Below are 21,190 nucleotides of genomic sequence, written 5' to 3'. Positions count from 1 at the left end.
TTTCAAAATGCCAACTGCTAGATTTTATAGCTGGTAGTTTTAACACAAAACTACCTGGTTTTGGAGTTGAGAGCAAATGAATATTTAACATGTTCAAAATAATACCTGCTTTTCTCTACAAACATTTGATAGTGTTTTTAACTTAAAAACAATATTGAAAGTTTTACTTACCTCAACTTCTATAGGAAATGTATAACAACGCTGCAGGTCTATCAAATTTTCAAAAATAAACAAGTTCTATAAAAAGAAAAACCTATATGAAAATATCTGACAGAAGTCACAGAAGACTGCAAGTGTGCATCCACTGGTAGTACCTATCTAGCAGTTCAAGACTACAGGCTGTACCCTCAGCATCACATAGACAGGGCATAATGATAGACACCTGTAATCTAGTGAGAGGTAGAAGCATGAAGATCAGAAGTCTAAGGTCACACTAAGCTACACAGTGAATCTGAGGCAAGCCTGGGATACAAGAGAACCTGTCTCAAAGATACTCACTTCCATCTCCAATTCCACCCTCCACCCCCAAATCACAGAGAAGCTCTTTAGAGTCAATAGCCCTTTCTTTAACATTGTAGGAAGGTGGGAAATATGCGATATACATTTAATTGATAATTTTTGAGCTGCTGAAATCCTATTATGTCAGTCAGCCACAGGGAACATCTGTAGTGAGAATTTTGAAATTTTGGTTTCTTTAAAAAACAAAAAAGAGCTGGGCATGGTGGCACACACCTCTAATCAAAGTACTTAGGAGGCAGAAGCAGGCGGACTACTATGGGTTCAAGGCCAGCCTCGTCTACAAAGTGAGTCTAGGACATAAAGCTACACAGGAAAACCCATCTTGAAAACACACACACACACACACACACACACACACAAACCAAACAAAAACCACATAAACGTTATGAAAATGTTTTCTTTTTAATCCTAGGCTGTGGGATATGGGGCTGCTTTGCAGCAGTTGACTATGATTTATTTGCCTTGTGCTCTGGCAGGATCATGGTATTGCCAGCTACAGATAGTTTCTTCAAGTGTGTGAAATTTGGAATTCCAGAGATTTTTCAGAGGAGATATAAATTATTATAGGTGTATGGCTAGATGATGGTAAGATGTTGTTGGTTGCTGTTTGTCAAGTAGTTGTATGCAAAGAAATGAGAATAAGAAATTAGATATCCTGATGGTGAAGATCAAACTTGCCCCAAATCAGCAGAAAATAGTCTAACAATAATGATACCCCATTTCCGCTCAATCCTTCTTTTCTCTCCTATCTAGTGTTAAGAAGTGAAAAGGGAAGAAGAAAAAGGATGGGAAAGGGTGAAAGAGAAAAAGAAACACACAATGTAGCAAACACTAGCTACAAACATCCTGGGAATACTCACCTTTTCTGGTTTTTCACTAAATAAAAAACCTTGGTAAAATTTCAATTCATTGAAGACACAGCATATCACCGAAATGGTACAGTTGTATGCAGCACAATGATAGAGTCTTCTCTTCTCCAGCAACAGGCTCTCTCCTGCCATATTCTCTGTAAATGCATCATGGCACAACCTGCAAAGGAGTGTCAAGCTTGTCAACTTATTTAATGTGACACTGATACTTGAATCAACAGTTGTCAGACAATAGCATCTAATTCATTTCAGCCAATCTCAAGTGTCATGTGTCTATCAGCACAGTACTAGACATTAGGAATATACAAACAAGCACAGTAATATCTCACAGCACAGGTCATGTACATACACCTGATAACACAGTGTTAAATGCAACAGCAAGCACATTCTAGAAGGAAAGCAAGGATATGGACAAAAAGCCCAGTCTAAAGGCACTAACAAAAGACTTAAGAGAAAAAAATACCTGACCTCAGGTTATTTGGGGTTTTTTTGTGAAGGAGGCAGGATGGTTGGTAACAAAAAGAGTCTCACAGTGTTGTTGGGGCAAGGGAAGTTTTAATTCTTGTGATCAATAACTTTCCTATCTATTTAAGAGTCCCAAGAATAATCTGGACCCCAGATAAATACCACTGTGCTTGACTTAAGTGGAGCTTTGAAATGTAAGTTAGCTAAAGGAGAAATATATGAAGATATTATGGTCAGAGAGGAGTCTGCTCTTAGAAAACTGTGTAGCAGATCAGTGGAATGTAAATACAAAAAACATTTGTGAAGGAAAGAAGTGTTCTCAGCAGAGTTTGCCTACAATGCTGATAGGTACATATTTCATCCTGCAAAATGTGTTCAATAAACCATACATATAGCCACTGCTTTTCAAAAGTTTTTTCTTGAAACAACCATGCACATGTACCTGGGTATAATTTATGTCTTGTTCAGAGTATGGTATGAGACCTGCCACTGACTAAATGGCCCACAGACTCAGCAATATTTACAGACTAGACCTGCAATCCAGTTGATTATGATTCTGCAGTGGTGGGGACAACAAAGAAAGACAAGCAAAACACAGAAATACTTCAGAATGGACAACTGCAATAGCTTTAAAAGCAGACCAGATATTAGAACAAGATCATACAAAAGGGGAAAGATACAGGTACATTACTTTATGGAACACTAAGAGTCAAACTGACTAGATGTGGTTACCAGCTGGTTATTAATGGAGGTTAAGGACAGTCAAATGGAGAAATAAATACAACTCCTAGGTTTCACACTTATATACTATCCCCTGAGAAGAGAAGATATGTACTACGGTAAGAAGAAAGAATGCATGTCTGGAGATGCGAATGCGCTGCGGTAAAGGCTGTCCAGTCTGGAAGGACTTCACCAGAAGGCTATTTTTAGAAAAAGTATATCTTACTAGTTTATGCTTTATAGAAAGCCTTTCAATATCAAATGATAGGAAAAGTATCATTTCTTACTGTAATTCATGTTATTAAAATATACTAGTATAATAATCCATTCAGAGGGGAAATGGTAAATAATGTGAGAGATATTCAGTTTAAATTTGAGCCCTTGGACAGTGATAGAGGCAAGCACTATCACTTAACTCCAGTGAAGAGTATATTCTTTATAAAAAATAAGAATGTGGCTGACAAGAGCACTACTACACTTCCTGAGCTGGGTTCCCAGTATGCATGAGGAGACTCCCTTCCAGGGAAAATACCCATACACACATGGCATATAGTCCCACATACATGGTACACATACATACACATTTAACAAAAGATAAGCACCTGTTGCCCAACAACACAATAAAGCTCATATAACTACTTGTAAATAAGAAATAAAAGCACTTTACTTATTTAAGGCACTTAGTTTACATTATATAGATGCATTTAAAAATATATGTACCCCAAGGGCTGGAGAGAAGGCTCAGCAGCTAAGAACATGTTTTGTTATTGCAGAGGTTAAAAGTTCAATTCCCATCAGCCACATAGTGGTACAACTATCTATAACTATACTTCTAGGGAATCTGATGCCTTCTCTTGACCTCCAGTTACCAGGCACACACATGGTACACATACATACACAGACAAAAATTCATATACATAGACCCAAAATAAATCTAAAAAATGAAAACCAAAACTGTGTAATTACCCAAATATTAAGTCAAACATAACCATAAATGAAGTAAGGACTTACTTAAGAAGTATCTTTGTAAGTTCATTTCCTTCTGTAACACTGGAGCCATGAAAAGCTTGGTTAATTTTAGATTCTTTAGAGTAAACATCATCTTTTGAAAGACGAGAATACATCACAGCTAGCATCTTGTAATAGCACATCTTCTTGGTAATTTGTGTGTCAAAGGTAAATTCATTGAGCTGAAAGATGTAACATCTTTGGTCTCATCAAACATAAAAAAATCATTTTCAATATATCAAATTTAATTCGTAAATGCCATTCATATAGAAAACAATCTTAACAAAGAGGTAAATCACTTCTATAACAGAATGGCCGGTTTTTCAATTTGGAAACAGAACAGATATGTCATACTAGGTAAAACATGAAAGTAACACAGTATGTCCACTAAGTCCAGAACATAGGTTGTCTGTCATGTCTTACTGAAGCTATAAGAGAAAATACAAAATACAATTTTCACCCATTTTGATGTTTATATTTATTACAAACCATTTGGTTATTTGTATTTACCAACAGGATTCTCGGAAGGGCTGAATGCACCCCCACCATTACTGTATTAAAATTGTTCAGATGATGTACAATCCCTGGAACCTAACTTTCCATATAACCAAAAGGGGCTCTACAGTCATTATTAAGTTGAATACATTGAAGAGGGGTGGCTAAATTGGATTGGGCCCTAAATCAAGTCATATACAACTGACACAAGAAACATGACAAGAGAGGAAGAGATAGAAACAATATTAGCAAAGACCATGAAGAGTGTGGCCTGCAAACATGACTTTGGCCTGGTGTAACTGAACACAGACTTCTGTATCCAGACAGAGCACACCTTTGCTATTGTAAGCCATCAGGCTAGCAGTCAGTACTATAGGAAAGTAGTGTGGATCCATGGGCCACAGATTGCTATTAGATGTTCCTTGCACAAGAGTCCATCTGTCTAAGCACACAGTGCCACCCAATCTCTTTACTACTGTATATGATATACCTTTGTAAATCTGGATTTCAGCACATCAATGGCATCCACCACAATTCTGCTAAAGAACTCTTTCAGTGTATCCAAGTCACAGTGGCACAATAAGGTGAGGAGAGAGCGGTCTACAAATGCCTGGCGAGTGACATTTGAAGGTAGGTCATCCTTCCGGAACATTGTGTACACACTTTCCAGAAGGTTTAATTGTGTGACAAATGGACTCCTAAGAAAAAGAGTGACATGCTTTGAATATCTATGCTCAAGTGATTATTAATTACAAAGTAATGAAGGATCCCCAGAGTCCATGGTGGAAGGAGGTAACAAACTCAAAAAAATTGTCGTTACCTCCACATATACACAGACACAAGTATATTATGCCCACGCATAAACAACAATAAATAAAAATAAACTGAATAAAAGAAAACTAGGTATAAAAAAGCAAATTATAAAGTTTTAAAATAAAATAAGCATCCCTAATTAATGTTAATTACCAGACATGTAAAAATATATAAAGTAACCGGAGAAACACAATTGGCTATATTGTCTCAAAGGGTATACTCTTAAGTCATTTAAAACTAAAATGAAAATTTTAATTTCATCCAGCTGTAACACTGGTTTCTAGTTAGAATTGTCAACTTACACAGGCTAGAGTTGCCTAAGAGAAAAGCCTTCACTGAAGAACTGCCTTAATTAAATTGTGGCTATGGGGGTGTCTTGATTGCTGACTAATGCAGAAAGGCCCAGCCCACAGTGAGCAACACCATTCCTTGGTCTTGGTTCCTGTAAGAGAGCTAGTTAAGGAAGGGCCAGCAAGCAGGGTGCTTTGTTGTGCTACAGTTTTTACTTCAAGCTCCTGCTTGAATTTCTGCCCTAACTTACCTCAGTGATAGACTGGGACCTGCAAGTGTAATACAAATAAATTCTTTCCTCCTGTAAGTATCTTTAACTCAGGACTTAAAAGGTGAATTGATAGAGTAAGAGGATTATAAAGTGGATCACCAGGTAAGATACTTAATAAAGCCTGAAACCTGAATTTAATCCCCAGGGCCCACATGACAGAAGGAAAGGATTGATTGATTGTTGTATGAGGTCAAGTACATGGGTGCAAATATATATGCACATTAACTTTAAAAAGAAAATAATACTATAACAGTAATAAGAAAAAAAAGACAGTGTGGGAAATAAATTGGGGAAATGACGTTGTTTCTTCTACCAGGAGCCTAGTTCTTTATTTACTGTTAAATAGGTTTGGAAATTTTTCGTAAGAAAAGTCTGTTAAGGAGAAAAATGTTTTAAATGTAGCAGTAAGCTATAAGCACAACTGTCTCTGTGTATTTGTTCCTTTGTTTGTCTTAAAAGAAGAGAAGAAGGAGGGAGAGGAGGAGGAGGAAAGCCAACTCCAGGAACAGCATGTATATGACTCCAGGGAATCCCGGACTTAAATAACTCACCGCCTAGCAATCCTTTTGAAAGTAGTTTGAAACAATTCTTCCATAATATGCTGCTGTTCCCGACAAAGAATTTCTGTCATCAACTGAAACAACAGAGGACTCTGAGACAATTCCAATGCATCTAGAAACTAAGAATAGAACAAAAGAAATACATTATCAGCATCACGAAATTTTTGTAGTTCTGACTTTGAAAGTTACCCACCACATACATTCCTGGTGCACAAGAGGGTTAGAAGAGAGCATTGGATCCCTTGGAACTGGAAGAATGGACAGCTGTGGTTGCTGGGAATTGTAACAAAATCCTCTCCAAGATTAACAAGTGCTCTTAACTGCAAAGCCATCTTTCTAGTCCTTTTTTATTTTTATTTTTTATTTTTGAGATGAAGTGTAATGTACTTCAGGGTAGCCTCAAAATTAATTATGTAGCTGAGGCTGGTTATGAACGCTTTATCCACAGTAGGTACCTCTCAAGTGCTCCTGGCCTGCCTCTGAGCTCTGTGACTTAGAAATCCCTGGCCCTGTGACTCAGCATGGCCAAGGAATGCTGTACTTTTCCAGAGCATCCTTCACTAGCTCACCCTCCAAAAAACCCACGGAAGTCCTCTCCACACAACCTCTGCTGTCTCTGCTCCTGGTCAGAGGTAGCCACCATTCAGTGTCTCTCCCGAATAAATCTTCTGTTGGGTTTGTTGTTGTATTACATACAATTATGAAGGAAAGGGCTTCTCCAACAGAAATATTATAGTTCTCCTGAAGCTGCAAAGGTTTTCCCAAGGAAGTGTTACAACTCTGTTGGTAAAGGTATCCTGGCAATCTGGACCCATGGAATCCCATAAAGGCTCACCTCACAACAAACTGTGAGATTGGGAGGGAAAAAAAACTCAGGAGTGGCTGTCTCTGTGCAGAAGAGACGTTAGCAGGGAAGTGAGCAGAAGGCAGGCTTTATATAGGTTTGTTTGTTTATTTATTTATTGTGGGGGGAGCTTCCCAGGGTGGCCTATGATTGGTGGCCTGATCTTGTAGAAAGCTTAGGAGTTGCTGGAACTCTGGTCAAACTCTGGGTCAAGTTCAGGAATTGGGGGAATTTCATGTTCAGGGAATGGAGGGATTTTGTGGCCTAGTATTGGGCTTGAGGTCAAGTCAGGCGCAAGATATTTTTTCCTTGTCTCTAGTCTTGGGGTCAAGTCAGGGTCAGGGTTTTCTTCCTTGGCCCTTTTTCTCTAGAGTTGCATGGTATGACTTTGTGATATTCCTTGGCTCCCAACTGCCAAGATGGCCTTGCAATTGAAAAAAAACAAAAAACAGAAACAAAACAAAACAAAAACCAAAAACCCTTTCACCATATAGCTTGCACTCTGGGTACATCGCAGTTATGCTCTTAAATTGTGTCATTCATAAGTTACAATTCAAACGCTTTAGTATTTTATTCACATTTATGTTCAACTATTTCTATCCAAAGAAAGTACTAGGGGCTGGAGAGATGGCTCAGTGGTTAAGAGCGCTGCCTGCTCTTCCAAAGGACCCCAGTTCAATTACCAGCCCCCACATGGCAGTTTACAACTGTCTGTAATGCCAATTTCAAGGAATCTGACACCTTCACACTAAATGCACATAAAATAAAAATTAAATAAACTATATAAAAAAAGTCATTTTAAAAGTTTTTTTAAAAAAGAAAATACTAAAAATCTAATATATGTAACTATGGAGGCTAAAACCATTAGCATTAAATACCAGGGCTGATGATGTATAGATGAGAGTATTTGCCTAGGATGTGTGAGGTTCCAAGTTCAATTCTCAATACTGCAAAAACAAACAAACAAAACAAAACACGCAAACAAGAAAAACAAAGCATTTGGACTGTTGGAGAATGGGATTCTCAACAGACCTCTAACATAACCAGACTTGAGGTCACTATGATAAAATAACCTGAAAAGATCTGCTTCCTACTGTAGCTGTTGCCAAGGTTAACCTGAAGCTCTTCATTAAGGGAAAAAAAGGATAAAGGAACAAACTAAACAAACAGCCTGGAACATCCAAGGAAATAACCACAAGAATAGAAGCTGGTGCCTAAGAAAAATTTCCTGTTTCCTTCCAAAAACTGAATGCATTTGTCATACAGAGAAAATACAAAGTACCGCTAGACTAAGAAACTGATAGTTTAATGCAGTCATTGAGAGATTATGAGAATTTTTTCCCTTTCTTTCTTTCTTTCTTTCTTTCTTTCTTTCTTTCTTTCTTTCTTTCTTTCTTTCTTTCTTTTTTCCTTCCTTCCTTCCTTCCTTCCTTCCTTCCTTCCTTCCTTCCTTCCTTCCTTTATTTCTTCTTTCTTTCTTTCTTGAGGAGGGTAGTTATCCATGGGAAATTTGGAGAGATGTGAATGTAGATTAGATCAAAGACTTACTCAAGAGAATTATTCATTATTTTAAATATGAAAATAATATTGTACCTTATTCTAAATGCATGCATACCAAAGTATTTAGAGATAAATCACTGTGTTTGAAACTACTTTAACTAACATTTCAGCAAAAATAAACAAGCAAATAAACATAAAACCAGAAATATGTACTTGTATAAACATGATAAAATGCTGGCTATTGATGAATATATGAGGTATTTACTTGATATATGAAATGTTTATTTCATAATTACTTCAACTCTATCTTTAGAAAAATATATGAAGTCAGGTGTGGTGGAACACCCCTTTAATCGCAGCACTTGAGAGGAAGAGACAGGCCTCTGTGAGGTCCAGGCCAACCTGTTTACTGAAAGAGTTCCAGTATAGCCAGGACTGTTACACAGACAAAACACAGTCTCAAAAACCTAAAAAGGGATGGAGGGAGGGAGGGAGGGAGGGAGGGAGGGAGGGAGGGAGGGAGGAAGGAAGGAAGGAAGGAAGGAAGGAAGGAAGGAAGGAAGGAAGGAGATATGAAAAGGATAATCTAAAAAAAAAAAAAGGGGGGAATAATCTACATGGATGGATGCTGTTTGTAAATTTGTCTGTCCATAACCTGCCTGTGTCCTTTCATCATGGTGATCTGAGGCCCATGGTGGACTCAAAAGATGTAATGTAATTTATACTCAGTCCTAGTCACCACATTGCAGCCCCTATCCATTATATTCTTTTCTTTAGGTGAACATGTCTGAATCTAACTGGAGGAAAACTTTTCATTGGAAGAAAAACAGGAATATTATACAAGAAGAGCATGAAGGACACAATGTACCCATCTGCTTACAGCTACGCAGTTTGTGTGTGTGACAGTGTTTTTAATGTGTGCGTGTGTGTGGTAAATGTTATTCCCATTCCTGTGTTTTATCCTTTATGCTCTATTTATAAGAGGTTTGAAAATAATTTTGTAATATGTGGATCAATAGTGATTTTTCTCTTTTTTCCCCTTCATTGTTACAACCCATAAACTTTAGTTGAATGCAGATGGGTCCAAAATTAAAATGATAATTGCATCCTTGCCTGCATGTGGCAATTAGCATACCACCAAAATAGAAACTACATGCACAAGTCCTGCCTTGCACCTTAGAATCAGGGAGAGGTGCTGTATTATTCTTTGTTGTATAGCAGTTTCCTCTGAGATACAAACATTCTATGCAGAAAATCTCATTAAAACAGAAAGTAGATAACTCAAAATAGCTTAAGGGAATCCCTGAAACTGATCGTATTTATTAGGTTCCTCCTGTCCCAACAGTCTATAAATAGTAAAGGCTGATGAGAGTCATTTTCAGACAAGCCTAGCACCTTGGAAAAAGCAGAGATCACTCCAGCTGCCTAAAAAAAAAAAAAAAAAGATCAGCTGAGCTGCCTGGAAGAGTTTAGACTGGCTGAGCCACCTGGAAAAAACAGTTGAGCTACCTGTAGATTAGGCATTTCATATTTCTAGCTTTGGTGAACTGTCATCCTTGCTAGGGTGGGCTTTGGTGATGAAGCTGGCATTGAGTAATTTCTGCTCCTACAAATACTTGTTCCTGTACGTTTTATTATTCCCTAATAAAACTCTTTACCAAGTTGGACTTTGGGCCTATCTGTAATTTGGTCTATTATGGGCTCCCTATCTGGAGTGAATAGATGTGTGTTTGTTATATCTCCCCAGGAAAAGTCTGTTACACAACACTTTCTTCTATTTTGTTGGCCAAAAAATGGAACAAAATGTAACAGCTGTAGCATCAACACTAGATGATCTGGAACTGCGTGAGCAAAAGCACCTGACTGCCTAAGGTTAGCAAACAAGACTCGAGTAAGACAGCATCCAACATCCTATTTAAGCCACTGGTGTCCAGAGGTTCTGACAACCATTAAATATGCCTTGAATAATCACTTCTTTCAGAAAAGGAAACAAATAATGTTTTAATTCTTAGCTAATTTTGATTTATACTTTACATGGCATTAAGCTTTACAAAGATAGCTCAAGAAGAAAAAGTGATTGTCACCATTCCTGACAATATAATAGGAGAGAACTGACTCAAGCAAATTGTCCTTTGACTTCCACACTTGATCAGGGCATGCAAGAGCTTTCCCCAATAAAAAAGTAAATGTGATAAAACATTAAATACAGACTTTACATATGCAATCAATTTCCTGCATATATTTCAGTTTTTAAAACTGGACTGAAAATGAAATACATATGGATAGATTATTCATGAGTTTTACAGAATTATACTGTATTAGAGCACATCTCTGATTCTGAATCCTCTATTATTCTGACTCAAGAAATTCAACAAAAAAATATGTGAATATTTTTGATAAAACTGTCAGAACACAATCCATGAACAGAGTCGTGCAAGGGGAATCCTGACTGCTTATGAGAAAACTCCAAGAAGATAAGAGTCTTGTGACCTGAGTTTCTTCAAAAACATGGAATTGTTCTTGGAACGTGTTTTCATGGCCCTCCCAGGTACAGTGGGTAGGAGTGAGTTTACTTTAGCTTATTCACTACAACTGGTTATTCTTATTTGCATATATGCCTCTCTGGAAAAGCATGTTTTTGCTTTTCCTTGTGATTATATACAGCATGACCTTATGAGAACCTCAGTTGCCCTCTCTTAAGCCCCAGGATATAAACTATCTGATGCTCTGAATAATGTTGGTTATTGCATTAGAATTCAACCTCATTTTTAGGCTCCATTCTCTCTGGTCTCACTGCCTCTGGAGTGGAAAACAAAACAACAAAAACATCAATAAAACACTAGTAAATAGAACCTAATAGTGAGTTTAAAAGGTAGATTCATCATTATTAAGTGGGATTTTTCCACCAATGCAAGGATATTTCAATCTGTACAAATCAATAAATTTAAGACACTATATCAAAAGAAGAAAACTATATTGTTATCTCAATGACTCAGAAAAAGCATAGCACAAAACTCAGGATCTTTTTATTAAGAACTCTAAATAAAGGAGGTATATAGGGAATATACCTCAATGTTAAAGATGATTTATAGTACAACAGCAGCTAATACTACATATAAAATAAAAAGGTGAAAACTTTATTTCTGTGTTATTTCACTCATTACGATGATAAACTAACAACTTAAGAGATAAGCCATAAAGATGAAGATTTCTTCACAAATGAAGAAATACAATCCCTTACTGTAGTCAAGGAAGGGTAGTAGGAACAGATAATGGCTATAACAATAGATCTTTGAGGGAGACTGCTTGTAGTCAGAAAACAAAAAAGACTAGTTTGAAACTGTTCAGGCTATTCCCCCAAAAGCCTACCTCCCAGGTATGCAGTTCCTCTAGCTATGCCAAACCTCCTCAAATGTCTACAACCATCCAAAATAGCATCACCAGCGAGGGAAGATGGAAGCCTACCAGAGACATTCACATTTAACTTGTATCTTTCTCTAAGATCTAAAACAGACATAATATGTATACCTCTACCTCTTCAACACAATTTCAAGTCCAAGCCATAGCAATCAGACAAAAGAAGGAATATAGGTCATACTAATAGGAAAAGAAGAAATTAAACTGCTGTCATTTGCAAGTGACATGACTTTCCATATGGAAAACCCAAAAAGTCTAGGCCTGAACACTTATTATGACTGATAAATTAATTAGGCAAAGTTACAGGACACAGTCTACAAAAATCTGTAGTACCACTATAAGCCAATGTGGATTACCTGGAGTATAAATAAAGAAAGGAATCCCACTTATTATAGGGACAAAAAATAAAATACTTATAAATTAATTTAACCAATTAGGTAGAAGAGCTCTACAATAAAAATTATAAAATATTGATGAAAAAAAACGGAAAAAATACCACAAACAGTGAAAGTAATCCATGCTTACAGATTAAAAAAAATAATAATACTGTTAGATCCAAAGTGATCTAAAAATTTAATGTAATCTCTAGTAAGTGTCAAAGCTATTCTTCACATAACTAGAAAAGACATTGAAGCTACAGATGTATTTTACTAAAAGACTGCTTGCCTAGCATGTATCTCCAGTACTGCATAAAACCAATCATGGTGGTGCATACCTATAATCCCACCACTTACAAAGGAGTAACAAAAGAATCAGATGTTTAAAGTCAGCCTTGATTATATAATAAGTTCTAGACCAGCAGAGGCTATATTAGTCCCTTTCTTAAACAACAACAACAACAACAAAAATATATATATATTTGTTGTTGTTGTTTATATATATACATATATGTGTATATATATAAATTTGAAATATTATATAGGATGACAAGAAACCCTACTAGCCAAAGCCATTTTTGAACAAAAACAATGTAGAAGACATTATATCACCTGACTTAAACATACTAAAAAGCTATTGTAACCAAAGCAAAATGTACAAGTATAAAAACAAACAACAGGTGGAACAGAACATATATTCCAGATGCAAACTCCCAAATTCACAGCCAGCAGATTTTCAACAATGGTACTAAAACTGCACAATGGAGAAAAAAATGTTCTTTTCAATAAATGATGCTGGAGAAATTGGATATTGACATATTTAAGAATAATACCTGATTTCTACGTCTCAAAAGTTAAAAATGTGAATTAAAATATGTTCAGAGTCATAAATGTAAGACCTAAAACTACAAACAAAAATGCTTCTAGACACTCAAATGGAAAACTTTCTGTTACTATTTTATTAAGTACCAGAAAACCATAGGAACAAAAGCAAAAATAGAAAAGCAGGACTACACCAAACCATAAAAGTTTTGTACAATACAGGGAATGACCAACAGAGCCAGAAAAATATCTGAAACTCCACTAACTCAACAGCAAAAAAAAAGCAAAACAAAACACCTACACACACCTACATACAAGACATATAAATGAACAATGAGTACATGAAAAAGTATATAATACCAAGAATTAGAGAGAACATAAACAGGAGGCGAAGCTCCTAGCCCCTTAGCGGCAACTGCTGGCGGTACTGGTCTCAGAGTCCCAGACCCACGCAGCACACCATCCTTCCAGGGTCCGGGGTCTGCTAGCCGCCATACTGGCTCCGCAGGGTCGCTCAGCCACTGACTGTACGCCCCCACCCCAATCACTCATTGACAGATAATACGCTATATATTCACCAAAGCCAGACAGAAACGCCATACAAGCTAGGCACACCAGGCACTGGGCCTCCCAAGCTTGGATAGGACAGTGGAGGGCCCCCATGACTTCCCAGAAAGCACCTGGACTGGCAACCCAGTCTCCAGCTACAACGGGACTTCCTAACCTGGCGTCAGCAACACTGAGCTGGCAGAGCACATCAGTCCTCCAGCATAAGATCAACCAGGGCCAAACCAGAGAGCAGAGAGCCCGGATACCCCAATCCTTGCCGATGGATCCCTGTGGATGTGACCTACTTGAGAGTGAGTACACCCTTGAGTGTCTACAGAACCCCAGATCCACGTCCCTTCTGAAATAGAAGCCAGGCATAGGACCCCTCCCACCCACATACCCACTGTGAGAAACAGAGGGTCACTTGGGACATTGAAGCCCCTGAACTGCAGCACCATCCTTCCAGGGTCCCGGGTCTGCTAGCCACCATAATGGCCCTGCAAGGTCATTCAGCCACTGACTGTACGGCCCTCAGTGACAGGTAATACACTATATACCCACCAAAGCCAAGCAGACCCGCCAGAGCTAAGCACACCAGGCGCTGGGCCTCCCAGGCTTGGAGAGCACAGTGGAAGGCCCCATGACTTCCCAGAAGGCATCTGGACTGGCATCCCAGTCTCCAATTGCAGTGGGACTTCCTAACCTGGCAGCAGCAGCAGCATTGAGCTGGCGGAGCACATCAGTCCTTCTGCATAAGAACAAGCAGGCAAACCAGAGAGCAGAGAGCCTGGATACCCCCAATCCCTGCCAAAGTGACCTGCTTGAGAGTGAGTGCGCTCTTGAGAATCTACAGAGCCCAAGATCCAGGGTCCTTCTAAAACAAAAGCCAGGAATTGGACCCCTCCCACCCACATACCCACTTTGGGAAACAGAGGGTCACTCGGGACATTGAAGACCCTGCTCTGTGGGTCCAAATGAGGACTTAAGGCAGTTAATGCCAGAAATTGCCCCACGACCACTACTAGCGCCTGCTACATATACAGTGCAGAGCCCCTCCCACACACTCAAAAGTTCAACATTATCACTCTGTCCCTCGAGACACACCTCCACGCACGCTTACACACACACACACATGCTCGCGAGCCTACATTTGCCCTTTTGTGCCTGCATACTTTTCTCGCACAGGTACAGCTATTCCACCAATGCAAACGCTGAGGCCACAGGACCTCTCTCAACTTCCTGAAGAACTCTCCAGATGACATAGAGAGACAGCACCAGTCTGAACTGAAGAATCCAAAAACAAACAGGGAAGGTTTCAGATAAGCCAGTGGCCAGGGGTAGGCGAAAGAAGACTTCCAACATAAATCAGGCATCATGGTGTGCAACCCCCAAAATCGATGGATACTCCAATTCAGCAGAGCACAGGAAAATGACTTTAGAGCTACCCTTACCCTATTATTTGAGGCTCATAAACTATTTGAGGCTATGCTTACCCAATTATTTGAGGTTCATAAAGAGAATTCCTTCAGCTGATAAACACCTTCAGCAAAGTGGCAGGATACAAGATCAACTCAAAAAAATCAGAAGCCCTCCTGTATACCAAAGACAAAAGGGCCGAGAAAAAATAAGGGAAACAACACCCTTCACAATAGCCACTAATAACAGAAAGTACCTTGGGTGAAACTAACCAAGCATGTGAAAGACCTGTTTGAGAAAAACTTCAAGTCTCTGAAGAAAGAAACTGAAGAAGATATCAGAAGATGGAAAGATCTCCTGTGCTCATGGATTGGTAGGATTAACATTGTGAAAACGGCCTTTCTGCCAAAAGTAATCTACAGATTCAACGCATATTCCCATCAAAATACCAACTCAATTCTTTACAGACCTTGAAAAAAAGATTCTCAGCTTCATATGGAGAAACAAAAACCCCAGAATCTCCAAAACGATCCTGTACAACAACAAATCATCTGGAGGTATCTCCATCCCCGATCTCAAGCTGTACTGCAGAGCAATAGTAATAAAAACTGCATGGTATTGGCATAGAAACAGAAAGGAGGATGGATGGAACTGAATAGAAGACCCAGAAATAAACCCGCATACCTATGAATACTTGATTTTTGACAAAGAAGCCAAAATCATTCAAAGGAAAAAAGATAGCAACTTCAACAAATGGTGCTGGTCCAACTGGATGTCTACAAGCAGAAAAATGAAAATAGATCCATATTTATCACCCTGCACAAAACTAAAGTCCAAGTGGATCAAAGACCTCAACATAAAACCAGATACTCTAAATCTGTTAGAAGAAAAAGTGGGGAACAGCCTAGAACTCATTGGCACAGGAGACAACTTCCTGAACAGAATACCAACAGCACAGGCTCTAAGAGCAACAATCAATAAATGGGACCTCATGAAACTGAAAAGCTTTTGTAAAGCAAAGGACACCATCTTCAAAACAAAACGACTGCGTACAGATTGGGAAAGAATCTTTACCAACCCTTTATCTGATAGAGGACTAATTCCAGTATATATAAAGAACTAAAGAAGCTGAAAAGCAGCAAACCAAGTAATCCAATTAAAAAAATGAGGACCAGAGCTAAACAGAGAATTCTCTGTAGAGGAATATCAAATGGCAGAGAAACACTTAAAGAAATGCTCAACGTCATTAGCCATTAGGGAAATACAAATCAAAATGACCCTGAGATTTCACCTTACACCCATCAGAATGGCCAAGATAAAAAAACTCAAGTGACAACACATGCTGGAGAGGTTGTGGAGAAAGGGGAACCCTCCTCCATTGCTGGTGGGAATGTAAACTGGTACAACCCCTTTGGAAGTCAATCTGGCGCTTTCTCAGACAATTAGGAATTGTGCTTCTTTCAAGACCCAGCTATAAAACTGCTGGTATAGACCCAAGATTTGCTCAAGTACACAACAAGGACATTTGCTCAACCATGTTTGTAGCAGCTTTATTTGTAATAGCCAGAACCTGGAAACAACCCAGATGCCCATCTACGGAGGAATTGATACAGAAATTGTGGTATTTTTACACAACGGAATACTACTCAGCAATCAAAGATGAGGAAATCATGAAATCTGCAGGCAAATGGGGGAATCTAGAAAAGGTCATTCTGAGTGAAGTATCTCAGAAGGAGAAAGACAAACATGGTATATACTCGCTTATATAGACCTACAAGATATGAGAAACATAATGAAATCTATACACCTAAAGAAGATAAACAAGAAAGTGGACACACTTCCAAAGACAAATGGGATATGCATTGGACATATAACAGAAGTCTACCGCAGAAGGCATCTGAAAGACTCTACCTAGCAGTGTTTCAAAACAGATACTAAGACTAATAACCAAACCTTCAGCAGAAGGAGTTAGTATGACATGGAAAGGATAGGAGCTCCACAAGGACCAAATATATCTGGGCACAGGGTCTTTTCTGAGACTGACACTCTACCAAGGACTATGTATGGATATAACCTAGAACCTTTGCTGGGATGAAGCCTGTGGTAGCTCAGTAACCAATTGGTTTCCCATAGTAAGGAGAACAGGGACTATTTCTGACAGGAACTCAATGGCAGGCTCTTTGACCTCGCCACCCCCCAAGGGAGGAGCAGTCCTGCTAGGCCACAGAGGAGGACTTTGCAGCCAGTCCTGAAGATACCTGATAAAACAGGTTCAGATGAAAGGGGAGGAGGTCCTCCCCAGTCAGTGGACTTGGAAAGGTGCAGGGAGGAAATGAGGGAGGGATTGGGAGGGAATAAGGGAGCGGGATACAGCTGGGATACAAAGGTAATAAAATGTAACTAATAATAAAAAAATTAAATTAAATTAAAAAAAGAGATAACATAAACAATAACCACAAAAAATGACATAACCACACCCAGGCTTAGTAACAAGGGAACAACTTGCACACTATAGGTGAGAATGTTAGTACAGTTACAATTTTTAAAAAAGAACTGCCTAAAATCATCTAAGAGCAAGTACCCTAGTCTGATTGGCTACACCTATAGGGACTATCCTGACTGTGAACTGATGGAGGAAGTCCCACTCCACTCTGGCACTATCCCTGGGCTATATAAACAAGTAGTTGACCATGACTAACCAAGCCAGTAGTGAGTCAGCAAACAGTCTTCTTGCTTTCAGGTTCCTGCCCTGAATTTCTACCCTCAATTCCCTCAATAATGGACTATAACCTATTTCTTTTGGTTGGTGTTTTACTCATCACAGCAACAGAAAAAAAAAAAAAAAAAAGAGAGAACAACCATACAACCTAGAAATCCCACAATGAGTTTGTATATCCTAAGGAAATATAATCCGTACATGTGCATTTTTGCCTTACTAGAGACACAATTCACAATAGAAAAAAAGTGCAAACAACCTAAGCATCTATCATCTAATGAAGGGATTAAAAAAAAAATGGTGGTACACACATACACACACAAATAGAAGGCTATCAAGCCTGAAAGTGGCTCAAATCCTAACATCTCTACCAGCACAGATAAAATTAAAGATTATTATGTTATGTTAATTACATTATTACGTTAATTCAAGAACAAGAATATAAATGATTTCACTTACACATGGAATCTAAAGAACTGAACTTATAAACACAGAACAGAGTGATAATTACCAGAGGCTGGGAAGAATGAAGGGACCGTGGGGAGAGGGAAGTATGGGGAAATGTTTATCAATGGGCACTAAACCATTACATAGATACAAGAAGTTCCGGTACTACTGCACAGTAAGGTGAATACATATAAGTGATGCACAATAAACATTTTTATTAAAAGAACAAGAAGAAAAGAAAGTATCTTGAAACTTTTCATTTTAACAGAATGATAAATGTTTGAGGAAACAAGTATGTTTAACTTGTTTTAAACATTATACACCTATATTTAAACATCATATAGTACCACATTAGTATGTTTGATTTTTAATTTTTTGTATACCAGTTAATATAAATTTTAACACCCCACCCCCCCGGATATAACAACAACAACAACAAAAATCAACCAATGTTTTACTGTTGACACTAGTAACACTAACCTTTTTTATGCAGTCCACATAATTATTGTACTTTAGGGAATCAGGGGGAAATTCATTAGACTTCATGGGGAAATTAGAAATAATGAGCTTTTCAAGAATATGCCTCAGGTTTTCTAGACTGTGTTCTGACAGGCTGGTGAAGAATGGAAGAAGAATGATAGCTTGGCCCTGTAAGCAATGCAGAAAAATACAAATCACACTAAGTGTGGCTTACAAATCCTACAGAAAAAAATAAAACCACTCCTTTCTAAAGACTGTAAATAATGTGCTCAAAGGACTTGGTGAATGATTTCAGAATAAACACTCAACAAATGACTTCTGGATGACACCAAAACCCAACATTAATGCAGCTATATACTTTGACTTCCATTCTGAAGTCAACAGTCTAGCATGAAGTTGGGAGATGGAGAAGCTACATGAGGAGATAGTGAGGAATGGATTTGATGAAAATACATTTATATGAATGAAAATTTTAAAGAATAAATTCCAAAAACCATTTTTACCTCAAAGATTATTTTCAAATTCCATGTAGAAAGAATAGCTTGAATAACCTACAGGATAGTTTACAAGTATTTGTTTGCAAAATCCCCTCAGAACTTCATATTGAGTTTAAGAGAAACTAGGTATTGATTCTAACCTCCTTTCAATAACAGGTAAAGTCAAAAATTTTCACATTTGAAGGAGAAAAACATGATTCATACAGAACACACCATAGAATAACAAACTGTTCTTTCATCAAGACTCATGTGGTCTTTATATGACTTTAAACTTAGTGACAACAGGACAGGAGCCTACCACAGAGGGCCTCTGAAAGATTCTACCCAGCAGGGTATCAATACAGATGCTGAGACTCATAGCCAAACTTTGGCACAGTACAGGCACTCTTACGAAAAAAGGGGGACATAGAAAGACCTGGAGCTCCACAAGGAGAGCAACAGAACCAAAAAATTTGGACAAAGGAGTCTTTTCTGAGACTGATTCTCCAACCAAGGACCATGCATGGGGATAACCTAGAACCCCTGCACAAATATAGCCCATGGCAGCTCAGGCTCCAAGTGGGTTCCCTAGTAAATGGGAAGAGGGACTGTCTCTGACATGAACTCAGTCGCTGGTTCTTTGATCACCTCCCCCAGGCCACAGTGGAAGATAATGCAACCAGTCCTGATGAGGCCTGATAGGTTATGGTCAGAGGGAAGGGGAGGAGAACAGTGGACTTGGGGAGAGGCATAGGAGATGAAGGAGGGAGGGTGGGATTAGGAAAGGGAGGAGGTACAGCTGGGATACAAAGTGAATAAATTGTAATTAAAAAAAGAAATTTTAAAAATTATCTTTTTGCCCCATTACTAAAAGATTTCAATAGAAAAAAATACCAATTTAAATCTGATGTATATAAACAAATGTTAATGATCATATGACTATACTTTAAAAAAAAAATGTTGGGTTGGGGAGGTAGCTCACTGAGTAAAGTATATACTTCTAAGTTTTGATCCCCAAACCTCAGGTGAAGCAGACACAGCAGTGGACATCTGTAATTCCTACTCAATCCAACTCCTGCAGCAGTGAGATACGCAAAGGAGAGTGGAAAAATTCCTGGAAATTCATGGGCCTGATGTGTGGCATATACAGGAGCAAACAATAGACCTTGTCTTCAGACAGAACTTGAAGATCTAATAATAGAAGTTCCTCTGACCTCCATATGTTCTGCTCTAGCATGTGAATACGTATGATCACCTCATACATATAAGCATGCACATCTCTTGAGGAGACATACTGTACTTTCAAGTTTTCCACACTCCCTCAAAAAAACCCCAACATGACAAAAGCACAAAAATGTAATTATGTGAAAATAAAAAGAACATAATCTTAAAAGACCAATCTTATTTTGTTGTTGTTTATAGTCTTTTGTTTATTGCCTTTTGTGTGGGGAACTTTTTTCTTTTTTTTTTCTTTATTAATTACACTTTTTTCATTTTGTATCCCCCCTGCGGTTCCCTCCCTCCTCCAGTCCCAATCCCTCCCTTCCTCCACCCTCTGCATGCATGCCCCTCCCCAAGTCCACTGACAGGGGAGGACTTCTTTTCCTTCCTTCTGATCCTAGGCAATTAGGTCTCATCAGGAGTGGCTGCATTGTCTTCTTCTGTGGCCTGGTAGTGCTGTATCCTCCTCAGGGGGAGGTAATTAAAGAGTAGGCCAATCAGTTCATGTCAGAGACACTCCCTGTTCCTATTACAATGGAACCCACTTGGATACTGAACTGCCATGGGCTACATCTGTTCAGGGGTTCTAACTTATCTCCATGCATAATCCTTGGTTGGAGTATCAGTCTTAGGAAAGACCCCTGTGCTTAGATTTTTTGGTTCTGTTGCTCTCCTTGTAGAGTTCCTGTCCTCTCCAGATCTTATTGTTTCCCACTTCTTTCATAAGATTCCCTGTACTCTGCCCAAAGGTTACCCATAAGTCTCAGCATCTACATTGATAGTCTGCAGGGCAGAGCTTTTCAGAGGTCCTCTGTGTCAGGCTCCTGACTTGTTCCCTCTTTTTTTCTTTATCTGATAAAATGCTCAATTCTTATCCAGAAAGGCAAAGAGGATGTACATCACAAGACCAATCT

General features: G+C 38.5%; 1 protein-coding gene across 2 annotated transcripts in view; it reads right to left on the bottom strand.

The window, feature by feature from the left end:
• Nucleotides 1–21,190, bottom strand: part of Prkdc (protein kinase, DNA-activated, catalytic subunit) — a 203,951-nt gene that overhangs the window by 101,875 nt on the left and 80,886 nt on the right. For both annotated transcript variants that reach the window (XM_060391032.1, XM_060391033.1), the window contains 6 exons: nt 18,580–18,747; nt 6,003–6,130; nt 4,567–4,774; nt 3,585–3,763; nt 1,380–1,548; nt 172–237 (listed from right to left, as the gene is read on the bottom strand). In XM_060391032.1, coding sequence (XP_060247015.1) covers nt 172–237; nt 1,380–1,548; nt 3,585–3,763; nt 4,567–4,774; nt 6,003–6,130; nt 18,580–18,747 — 918 coding nt within the window. The remainder of the gene's footprint in view (nt 1–171; nt 238–1,379; nt 1,549–3,584; nt 3,764–4,566; nt 4,775–6,002; nt 6,131–18,579; nt 18,748–21,190) is intronic.

Source organism: Meriones unguiculatus, chromosome 9 (assembly GCF_030254825.1).
Source record: "Meriones unguiculatus strain TT.TT164.6M chromosome 9, Bangor_MerUng_6.1, whole genome shotgun sequence".
Classification (NCBI taxonomy): Eukaryota; Metazoa; Chordata; class Mammalia; order Rodentia; family Muridae; genus Meriones; species Meriones unguiculatus.
The sequence above is the reverse complement of the archived record's forward strand: the minus strand, read 5'-3'. Positions and strand labels throughout refer to the sequence as shown.